At 45.9% G+C, this 12,245-nt stretch overlaps 1 protein-coding gene across 1 annotated transcript in view; it reads right to left on the reverse strand.

Moving 5' to 3' along the window:
• Nucleotides 1-12,245, reverse strand: part of LOC138680117 (serine protease ami-like) — a 151,287-nt gene that overhangs the window by 65,025 nt on the left and 74,017 nt on the right. The window contains exons 3-4 of the mRNA XM_069767851.1: nt 4,676-4,814; nt 3,627-3,884 (exon numbers count right to left, since the gene is read on the reverse strand). Coding sequence (XP_069623952.1) covers nt 3,627-3,884; nt 4,676-4,814 — 397 coding nt within the window. The remainder of the gene's footprint in view (nt 1-3,626; nt 3,885-4,675; nt 4,815-12,245) is intronic.

Here is a 12,245-nt window from a genome sequence, read left to right on the forward strand (position 1 = left end):
CCTCCCTAAAGTGCATAAGGACATTAGGTCGCCGCCCGGCCGCCCAATCGTGTCTGGGAGGGGGAATTTCCTGGAGCAAGTCAATAAATGGATCGACTATCATCTTCAACCTCTTGTGCTGACCCTCCCCTCCTTTCTTAAAGATACTGGGGATCTGTTGCGCAAGGTCGACGGCTTGTGTTTGGAGGGTGATACTCTTTTTGCTTCAGTTGATGTTGAGTCCCTCTACACTAATATTCGTCATAGTGATGGGCTACGTGCGGTACGTTTTTTTCTGAATACATCTACTTTAGCCGTGCCCTTGAGGGACCTCATCCTGGAGCTTCTTGAGTTCACCCTCACACATAATTTTTTTGTGTTTAAGGGGTCCTTCTACCTACAGCTCCAGGGCACAGCAATGGGTGCGGCCTTTGCGCCCGCCTATGCTAACCTGTTCCTGGGGCTGTGGGAGAGGGATCTCTTCCTGTCAGACAAACAGGGGTCGATAGACCGTGTCCTTTTATGGACACGCTATATCGACGATATCTTCTTTGTCTGGCAGGGCACCGCCGTCGACCTTGCGCAATTTATAGCCTCTTTAAACAGCAATGATCTTAATATTCGTCTCACCCCGGTGTGGGATGCCGAGAAAATTGATTTCCTCGATGTGACTATTTATAAGGACGGATCTGGTCTTACCCAGACGGATATCTACCGTAAGCGTACTGCTACAAATACCTTGCTTCATGCTTCCTCCTGCCATCCGCGCCATATGGTCCAGGCAATACCTATTGGTCAATTCCTCCGCCTTCGCCGGATTTGTTCAAGTGATTTGGACTTCGAGGTTCGGGCGGAGGAGCTGAAACAGCGGTTTTTATCTAGAGGTTATAGTGGCCGAAGCATTAAGAAGGCATACCATCGTGCCAAATATGCAAATCGTGATAATTTGCTATACGGTAGAGCCCCCACGAAATCTAATATTGATAATGGGGTTAGACTTATTACTACATATAACCTTCAACATAAGAGACTACGTATGGCAGTTAAAAATGCTTGGCCTATTTTGAAGGCCGACTCCATCCTAGCGAAATTCCTCCCGGACAATCCTGCAATCACGTTCAGGCGAGCGAAGAATCTTAGGGATAGGCTAACTAGGAGCCACTATGTTGGGCAGACGGTGCCAACGTTTTTGGATGCTGCGAGGTTGGGGGGTGGATGTGCTCCGTGCGGGAGGTGTGTCGCATGCCCTAATGTTGATAGATGTGATTCTTTTTCCAACTCTAATGGGTCAAAACAATTTTCCATCAAACAACGAATCACATGTGTCTCCCGGTACGTGATCTATTATGCTACTTGTCCGTGTGGTTTGATCTATGTAGGGCTAACCACACGGCAGCTTAAGGTCCGTATCCGGGAGCACGTATTGGGTATTGTTGCGGCGGCCTCCTGTGCGGACGCATCCACCCTCAAAACCATTCCTCGACATTTCCGTGATTTCCATAACTGTAATGAAAGGCTCCTAAGGGTTAGAGGCATTGACCTACTTCAAATTAATGTAAGAGGGGGAAACCTCTCTAAGCGTCTTGCGCAGCTTGAGTCCAAGTGGATCTGGACACTTGGTACTGTTCACCCACAAGGACTGAATGAGCATATCTCATTTGCTCCTTTTTTATAATGATATACCTCCAACTTTCTATATATATATATATATAAGCCAGCCAACTGTATACACCTTGCTTTTATAGTTTTATATATGTTTTAACTTTTTGCTTTTTTGTTTTAGGTAGGTGTTCTTGTGTCTTGTCATACCTTTGATAATTGGGGATATTCGGAACACTATGTCCAGTGCCATAGTTTGGGTCGAGTTCTGTTTCTACTATCAAGTCCATCTTTATATATGAACATTTCTACGTTATATGTTTACATATATTATTTTGTTTGTATTTTTTGAGTTTTTTGTATGTTTATTGTTGTCTGTATTTATATTTTGTCATTTATATTTTGTTGTGGCTATGTTATTTGTTATCTGTTTTTGTGTTGCGGCCGGGCGTTCTGCATGGTGTGCAGTTTTTTAGTTTAGGTTTTGCGCATATTATTCTTGCAGGACTCTTTGGCCTTACTTATGTGCCGAAACTATGTTTTCAGTGTGGCCGAAATATGTCTTGCAATTGTCTTTTGTTACTGCACTGTTCCATATGTGTTCCTTCCCTGTTATGTGCCCTCATGCAAAATGGCGTCCGGGAGCTGTTCCTGCTTGTGCGCATCTGTGCGGCTGTCCTCCGTGGCGTCTGCGGTCATGGGGTGCCGGATCACGTGGGCCCGCGTGTTTCCGGTTCCGGATGGCGGCGGCGCCTTGGTTGGCGGTGTGCGCGGCGGGTGCGCATGCGCGGGGAACTGCTTCCGGCGCCTTGTTTTTTTATATAAAAACCGCTATCTACATCTACCCTCTACACCCCCTGAGGAAGGAGCCTTTGTAGCGCTCCGAAACGCGCGTCGGGGTGGGCTCTGGTTCCCCCCTTGCTGTCACACTACCAGGTAATCTTTGTGAGTACATGAGGCCATGTCCTGTTTGTGGATGGATATTTGTATGGGGACAACTGTGGACATATGGGGCGTTTGTGCCAATCTGCACTAGCAATTTATTTCCATATATGGGGCGTCTGTGCCCATCTGCATTGGCAATTGATTTCTATATTTGTCCATTGTTGTTCCCTATTATTGTCCATTATAGGATATTCACACTTGGCCCATGTTCCCGTGTATATCCGGTATTATTTAACTTTTTGATTATTAGTAATACCCTGGGTGTGTCTTTGTCTATGGGGGGCACCATGTAGCCCTTTTCTGTGTATTGTGGTGCTATATTTGGTTGGTTTTGACTAGCCCCATCTGTATTGTATGTATTTGTTCCGGTTTAGTTTTCTATGTATAGATATTCAATAAAGATTTATATTTTATACTTTATGGGACATATTGACTGTGTTCTTTCTGAGGTTGTGTTGGGTGGTATATAGGAGAGGGCGCCAATATGAATTTTTGCCCTGGGTGCAGAAAAACCTAGATTTTCCTCTGCCTTAAATGTTGGCCTTTGCAGGAGTTTTAGAGCTTTAAATTGGAAAAACAAACCTCTGGCAGCTAAATGAAATATTAAGAAATCTATCAGTATATGTGGCATTTCTTGATAATTCTATTGCTATTTTCTTTGTCCCCACATTATCTGTCATCGTAGGCTTTGACTTTAGGGACCTCCCCCCCTCCCCCATTAGGTAACAACCAATTTAATCATACATGTATAGGGGAAGTAACAGAGAAATGGAAACATATGCTCCCAAATTTATATAAGACCCTGTTCACACTATCAGTATGAGGTCAGTATGGTACCTATGAGGTCAGTATTGTACCTCAGTATTTGTAAGCCAAAACCAGGAGTGGAGCAGTCAGAGGAAAAGTATAATAGAAACATGTCACCACTTCTGTATTTATCACCCACTCCTGGTTTTGGCTTACACATATTGAGGTAAAATACTGACCAATACTGATAGTGTGAACGTGGCGTAATATTAGGAATACAATATTTTTTTAAATAGGCATGTTAGAAGAGTTCTCCTGTTTAAATAAATTACTATATATGTTATAGTTTATCTCACCTCACATGAATCCCGTTTATTGTCTCCTGCGCAGATTATGTTGACAGTGACTTCTCCATGATAGTAGTCCCGACGATTGCATACTTCTCGGCTAATTACTGGGACCAATACCTCATGTAAGACATCTGGCTTCTTTCCAGTCTTCTTGATTTTTCCCCAACCAGCTACCATGCAAAGTGTATTTTCTTTAATCATGATATCTTCAGTCTGGTAACGTAGAGGGCTTATTGATTCGCTCAATGGAACCTTTTCTGGGAGCTTTGTAAAAAGGGTAAAGCATATATTTATATATTACATTTATTTCTCTGCTCAGTTCACGAAGCCAATTTACAATATACTGATTTTGGACCATTGAAATTGATAAAAGACATCTCTAAGCAAAACACCTAAATGTTAATCTGTTTACTATGTTGTATGGACTATCACAATGCAGCTTATGGCTCCCTAGTATTTACAGTAGGGACTTTTTGTGCCACACTATACTGTACCACTGTGGTACAATGCACATGGCTCTACCATATGCATAACATATTCTGATTATCATAGACAAAGGTGCAAAATTCTTATAACGCTGGAATCACACTAGCGTATAGCATGCGATGCGAGAGTGTGGATACGATCTGCTAATGACACTCGACTCCAGCTCTGCTGCGAGTGTGAGCCAAGTGTCAGTGCTCTGTGCTCCATTCCTCTTGCATCAGAGAATCGCAGCACAGGTGCAGAGGAGACAGAGAACTTAATTTCTCCATCTCCTCCATAGCCAACATTTGCGAGCATTGCACTGCACTCGGGTGACATCTGCAGTGCGATGTTTCACACGCACCCATAGACTTGTATGGGTGCATGGAATCTGAATTTCGCATGCATTCGCAGCATGCTGCATTTTTTTTCCAGTCCGATCTCGATCCTATGGGCGCTGAAAAAAATAACGCAGATGAGCACACAATCATAGAATAACAGTGGTCTGAATGCAATCTGATTTTTCTATCGGATTGCATTCGTCTAATTTATTTGCAAGTGTGAGCGAACCATGAGGCGAATAGTCTTACCTTCAGAAGAAGTAAATCATGGTGTTTATTAGATGTGTTAAACTCAGGATGTATTACTTGAGTTTCAATATCATAAACTAACTTTTTGGGATCAGACAGAGACTTAATCCCTAGGACAGCTTGCAGAGTTGTATTGATACTGAAAGATAAGAATAAATAAATGTTAGCTTTTTCTCATTGACTCTTTTACAAGCACATCACAATAAACCTTTTAACCTTGTATACTACGCTAGTTATCCCCTTTTTTAGTTATGTAAAAAAAACCTTTAATATTCTTTATGTTCATTAACAGATGGCACTCTTCTAAATATCTCATCTTCGGCGACTGACCCTAATAGGTCCTATTAATGGCTAATCTAGACCAAGGAGATATTGAAAAAACACCAAAGTGAGTGGATAGTTCCCAGACAAAAATATATCCCCGTGAAAAAAATCAATATTCAAAAGACAATGGAAACTGCAGGGTATGTCATCAATTATAAATTGCCTTACCTGCCTGCAATTTGCAGGGCTGGACACATAGATACCACCAAATACCCGCTGTCCTTTTATTGTGGGCATAATGCTACTCAGACAACACAGGGTGAGTGTAAGACAGTGTGTCAATACACTTTCATAGTTTTCCTCCTCTGTTTTCAAAGTCAACAAACTATCTGGCCTAGGCAATGCATAATTAGCATATCAGTAAACATCACTAGTCATCAAGGATAGGAGCACAACATGTTGTTATTAGTGATGAGCAAGTGTACGCGTTGCTCGGGTTTTCCCGAGCATGCTCGGGTGGTCTCCGAGTATTTATGACTGCTCGGAGATTAAGTTTTCATCGCCTCAGCAGCATGATTTTACAGCTATTAGCCAGCTTGATTACATGTGGGGATTACCTAGCAACCAGACAACCCCCAAATGTACTCAGCCTGGCTAATAGCTGTAAATCATTCAGCTGCAGTGATGAAAATTACGGTAAATCTTTGAACACTAGCAAATATTCAGAGGTCACCTGAGCATGCTAGGGAAAACCCGAGCAACGAGCATCACTAGTTGTTATATCAAACTAGCTATTGAACCCGTTCTATGCCCAGGTGGCTGGCATTTATATTGGTATATGGTCTCCATCCTGTTATGTGCTTCTTCCATCCTGCGCCCCCTTCCTGTCATGTGCTCCCATCCTGTGCCCTCATCCTGTTTTGTGCGCCTCCATCTTGTCATGTGCTACTCTCTTCCTGTGCCCTAATCCTGTCATATGCTGCGATCCTGTGCCCAAATCCTGTCTATGTGGTGCTTCCATCCTGCGCCCCCATTCTGTCATGCGGTGCTCTCATCCTGTACCCCCATGCTGTTATGTGCTGCTCCCTTCCTGCGCCCCCATTCTGTAATGTACTGCACCCATCCTGCGCCCCATCCTGTCATGTGCTGTTCTCATCTCCCCCTCTCGTCATGTGCTGCTCCAATCCTGTGCCCCCATCCTGTCATGTGCTGCTCTCATCCTGCGCCCCATCCCGTCATGTGCTGCTCCCATCCTACGCCCCCATTCTGCCATGTGCTGCTCCCATCCTGCGCCCCCATTCTCTGATATGATGCTCCCATCCTGCGCCCCCATTCTGTCATGTGCTGCTCCAAATCTGCGCCCCCATCCTGTCATGTGCTGCTCCCATCCTGCACCCTCATTCTGTAATGTGCTGCCCCATCTTGTGCCCCCATTTTGTCATGTGCTGCTGCCATCCTGCACCACCCCCATTCTGTCATGTGCTGCTCCCATTCTGCACCCTCATTCTGTCATGTACTGCTCCCATCCTGCGCCCACATCCTATCATGTGCTGCTCCCATCCTGCACCCCCATTCTGTAATATGCTACACCCATCCTGCACCCCAATCCTGTCATGTGCTGGTTCTATCCTACGCCCCATCCTGTCATGTGCTGCCTGCATTCTGCGCCCCATTCTGTCATGTGCTGCTCCCTTCCTGCTCCCCCATTCTGTAATGTGCTGCTCCCATCCTGTGCCCCCATTCTGTAAAGTGCTGCTCCCATCCTGCGCCCCATTCTGTATTGTGCTGCCACATCCTGCTCCCCCATTCTGTCATGTTCTGCTCCCATCCTGCACCCCCATTCTCTAATGTGCTGCTCCCATCCTGCGCCCCCATTCTATAATGTGCTGTCCCCATCCTGCGCCCCCATTTTGTCATGTGCTGCTCCCATCCTGCACCCCCATTCTGTCATGTGCTGCTCCCATCCTGCACCCCCATTCTGTCATGTGCTGCTCCCATCCTGCACCCCCATTCTGTAATGTGCTGCACCATCCTGCGTCCCAATCCTGTCATGTACTGCTCTCATCCTGTGCCCCCATTTTGTCATGTGCTGCTCTCATTCTGCACCCCCATCCTGTCATGTGCTGCTCTCATCCTGCACCCCCATCCTGTCATGTGTTGCTTTCATCCTGCGCCCCCATTCTGTAACGTACTGCTCCCATTCTGCGCTCTTATTCTGTCATGTGCTGCACCCATCCTGCGCCCCCATCCTGTCATGTGCTGCTCCCATCCTGTGCCCCATTCTGTCATGTGCTGCTCCCATCCTGCACCCTCATTCTGTAATGTGCTGCACCCATCCTATGCCCCCATCCTGTCATGTGCTGCTCTCATCCTGTGCCCCCATTCTGTAATGTGCTGCACCCATCCTATGCCCCCATCCTGTCATGTGCTGCTCTCATCCTGTACCCCCATCCTGTCATGTGCTGCTCTCATCCTGCGCCCCCATCCTGTCATGTGCTGCTCCCATCCTGGGCCCCATTCTGTAATGTGCTGCTCCCATCCTGCGACCCCATCTTGTCGTATTCTTCCCCCATCCTGCGTCCCCATCCTGTCATGTTCTGCCCCCATCCTGCGCCCTCATCCTGTCATGTGGTGCTCCCATCCTTGCCCCCATCCTGTCATGTGCTGCTCCCATCCTACGCCCCCATTCTGTCATGTGCTGCTCCCATCCTGCGCCCCCATTCTGTCACATGCTGCTCCCATCCATATGCCCTGTATGCTGCTTCATAAAGGTTAATGGCCCCATAAGATGCTCCATAGCATAATATGCCCGTATGCTGCTGCTGCAGGTGGGGATACCAGCGCATTATGGGGGTCAGGTGCCAGAGTCGCCACTGGCTCAGGTCCCCTGCACTTGCGATATTCACCTGTCCCAGTTCCACCGCTGCATGCCGCTCTGTCTTCCGGATCCTCTGGCTGTGACTGATCAGTCAGAGGGCATGCACTAAACACATCATCGCGCCCTTTGACCTGAATGTCACAGCCAGAGAACGCGGAAGACACAGCGCGGTGGTGGAACGGGGACTGGTGAATATCGCATACTCACCCCTCCCCGTCATACTCACCCTCCTGGCATGTCCCTGCTTCTCCGTAGGAGATCGTGGTATGCGTTCAGTGCTTACTCATACCCTGATCTCATGGGCCACTATTCTCATCCCCGGATGCGTCACTCTGTTGGATTCAGACTGCGCAGGAGCTTGCGCTTGCGCAGTCTATAAATGCTTTGGACAGAGTGACCCTCCCAGCATTATATTATAGATGTCAACGTACAAGTCAATATTACAGGCTTATACAAGCAAAAAGTCTGTTTTCTTGACCAACCAGAAAGAAACGCATAAATTCAAAAGTCAACTTATACACTGTGTGCAGAATTATTAGGCAAGTTGTTTTTTGGATCACATGATACTTTTTATACATGTTGTCCTACTCCAAGCTGTTCAGGTTTGAGAGCCAACTACAAATTAAATAAATCAGGTGATGTGCATCTCTGTAATGAGGAGGGGTGTTGTCTGATGACATCAAAACCCTATATAAGGTGTGCTTAATTATTAGGCAACTTCCTTTTCTTTAGCAAAATGGGTCAGAAGAGAGATTTGACGGGCTCTGAAAAGTCCAAAATTGTGAGATGTCTTGCAGAGGGATGCAGCAGTCTTGATATTGCTAAACTTTTGAAGCGTGATCACCGAACAATCAAGCGTTTCAAGGCAAATAGCCAACAGGGTCGCAAGAAGCGTGTTGGGCAAAAAAGGCGCAAAATAACTGCCCATGAATTGAGGAAAATCAAGCGTGAAGCTGCCAGGATGCCATTTGCCACCAGTTTTGCCATATTTCAGAGCTGCAACATTACTGGAGTAACAAAAAGCACAAGGTGTGCGCTACTCAGGGACATGGCCAAGGTAAGGAAGGCTGAAAAACGACCAGCTTTGAACAAGAAACATAAGATAAAATGTCAAAACTGGGCCAAGAAATATCTTAAGACTGACTTTTCAAAGGTTTTATGGACTGATGAAATGAGAGTGACAATTGATGGGCCAGAGGCTGGATCAGTAAAGGGCAGAGAGCTCCACTCCGACTCAGACGCCAGCAAGGTGGAGGTGGGGTACTGGTATGGGCTGGTATCATCAAAGATGAACTTGTGGCACCTTTTCGGGTTGAGGATGGAGTGAAGCTCAACTCCCAGACCTACTGCCAGTTTCTGGAAGACAACTTCTTCAAGCAGTGGTACAGGAAGAAGTCGGTATCGTTCAATAAAAACATGATTTTCATGCAGGACAATGCTCCATCAGATGCCTCCAACTACTCCACAGTGTGACTGGCCAGTAAAGGTCTCAAAGAAGAAAAAATAATGACATAGCCCCCTTGTTCACCTGATCTGAACCCCATAGAGAACCTGTGGTCCCTCATAAAATGTGAGCTCTACAGGGAGGGAAAACAGTCCACCTCTCGGAACAGTGTCTGGGAGGCTGTGGTGGCTGCTGCACGCAATGTTGATCGTAAACAGATCAAGCAACTGACAGAATCTATGGATGGAAGGCTGTTAGTGTCATCATAAAGAAATGTGGCTATATTGGTCACTAATTTTGGGGGGTTTTGTTTTTGCATATTAGAAATGTTTGTTTCTAAATGTGGTGCAGTTATATTGGTTTACCTGGTGAAAATAAACAAGTGATATGGGAATATATTTGGTTTTTATTAAGTTGGCTAATAATTCTGCACAGTAATAGTTACCTGCACAAACAGATATCCTCCTAAGATAGCTAAATCTAAAAGGAAAACACTCCAATTTCCAAAAATATTAAGCTTTGATATTTATGAGTCTTTGGGTTGATTGAGAACATAGTTGTTGATCAATAATAAAAATAATCCTCTAAAATACAACTTGCCTAATAATTCTGCACACAGTGTATATAACAGTCTATTCTTTATGGATTGATAAAAATAGATACAATTAAGACAATTAATTATGATGCAATGCTGTGTCTTCACATTGCTCCCTCATCTCAATTAGCCAGACGTGATAGGATTACAATCATCCGACTCACCTTTGTGAGAACAAAACTTTGTATCATTCAGTTTCCTCAGAGTATATTCCGTGTCTTCCTTACAAAAATAAGCTCCACAAGTAATTAAGGAGAAACAACTGGTGTCCATTGGGTCCACACATGATGTCCTCCGCATTCCGTAGTTCCTGGATTAAATCCCATTCAATCCGTTGAAGCTGGCACAGCTCCTGTAGTTTCCATTTCTTGTTGATGTTAAACATCCACTCTGGTCTTCTTCCCAAGGCCGAGTTGATAGGGTTGGACATAGTGGCATCTGAAACATGCTGTGCATGCCTTATCAATGGTCTGCTGGGTTTGTCTGTACATCTCCCTGGTTGTGGAGCCCTTGACAGTGTCTGAGAACACCAGTCCCCTGCAGCTCCCCCCCGGTTCCGCCAGGCTGAGTAGTATGCTACTGCTGCCACTATAATGTGGAGACAAGAGAGGGGGTCGACGGGGCGCCCCGATCCGCTAGCTGAAACCACATGGACAAGGCGTCCTCCCACTGAACTCCCCCTCTCTTTTTAACGTGGGCATAGCGCTACTCAGACGACACAGGGTGAAGGTAAAACAGTATGGCAATACTTTATTGAACCACAAAACAGGCAGATAACACATAGAACAGTCCCAGCACAGTACTCAAGATGATGCACTGGGGGACTGCAATGGCCATCAGCTTTCAGAAAGTGTTTGTATACACCAGGTGGAACAGCAGCATTTCTTTAGCTAAACAGATGGGGAGGAGAACATGACAAACTGGATTGTGAATGAGGTGCAGGCAGAAATGTTATGGTAGATTGAGAAGGATGTGAGGTGTATGAAGTCTGTTAAAAACAGCAGGCATGCCCACTTCCATAACAGCTGACTTATGTGAGAACCCTTGCAACAGTGACAGAGGAGGAAGCAGCAGCAGATACGGTTGATGGAGTTGTCAGTGGTTGGCGAGGCCCACCAGGCCACATTTTAGCGCAATGAAATTCCCAGACTGATGCATATTGATAGCGCATGTGACGGTTCATGCAAGTAGTAGTCAAATTATTACAATTTTTGCCTCTATTGGGTATTTTTTTACAAAGCTGGCAGATAACGTGAGTTGGGTCAGCCTTTTCGGTCTCATCCAGGCTAGGCAACCTTTGTCGCCCATGTAAACTACAGACCCCCACCACTGCTGGCCACAGCCAGAGTTGTGTCTGAGGATGCAGTTCTATTTCTCCATCTCCTCTGATCAGCTACTCAGCTGCATTGCTATGGGTTCACACCAAGTGGGATCTACGACCTCATCTTCATCCTCTCTGTTCTCCCACTCCTCACCCTGAGAGTCACCTTCCTCCTCTTCCTGCCCTGATAGTGCACTACAGTCCATGTGTGCCTCAGGTATCTGACTCACATCCGGATCACCTCCACCCCTGGTGATTAATGACTGGTGATGAGGGTCTGGATTCTGTTTGGGCCCTACTTCGTTTGGCTCAGATCCAAATGAAAAAAAATTTGTGCATATTGGTGCAGATGCTCCTCTTGAGTCTGTGACTCTTCGGAGTAGACGTCTGATGCCCATAATAGAATGTGTGAACAGCTCTGAAGACTTGCACATCTGTGGTTCCCCACAGTCAGTTGGGTGGCTGGAGAGTTTTGACGCAGGGGAGAAACAAGGGTAACTGGGGTGCCACTTCTGAGGACTGTGCTGTGTGTGATGTTAAGGTGGAGAAAGAGGAGCAGAGGCCACTTGATGCAGTGCTTACCATCTACTGGAGCACATGCTCTTTCTGGCATTCATCTGCAAGGCCTAAATGAGGCCGTCCATCAAGCTCTCTACCTTGGGGTAGCCCTGGACTCTGATCTCTATTTCAAAACACATATCCATGCCATTTCCACTTCCTACCAACTACAACTCAAAAATATTTCTTGGATCCGTACAGTCCTTAATCAAGAATCTGCAAAAACCCTAGTCCATGCGCTAATCCTCTCCTGCCTCGACTACTGCAAGCTCCTGCTTTGTGCCCTCCCTTGTAACCCTCCAATCAGAGGCATAGCTGGGGTTTTGGTTCAGGGAGGGTGAAGCTTCTGAGTGGGCCCATAACCAGGTAACCTTTATTACAATTCGGTGACGCGTCCTAATAGTGGAGAACCTCAGCAGATGACTGCTCTATTACTGAAGATATTCTCTATATAATGACCAACATGGATATTACAGTCATATGGTCAGTGATAGATACCATTCCTACAGA

Source organism: Ranitomeya imitator, chromosome 1 (assembly GCF_032444005.1).
Source record: "Ranitomeya imitator isolate aRanImi1 chromosome 1, aRanImi1.pri, whole genome shotgun sequence".
In the NCBI taxonomy this organism is placed as follows: Eukaryota; Metazoa; Chordata; class Amphibia; order Anura; family Dendrobatidae; genus Ranitomeya; species Ranitomeya imitator.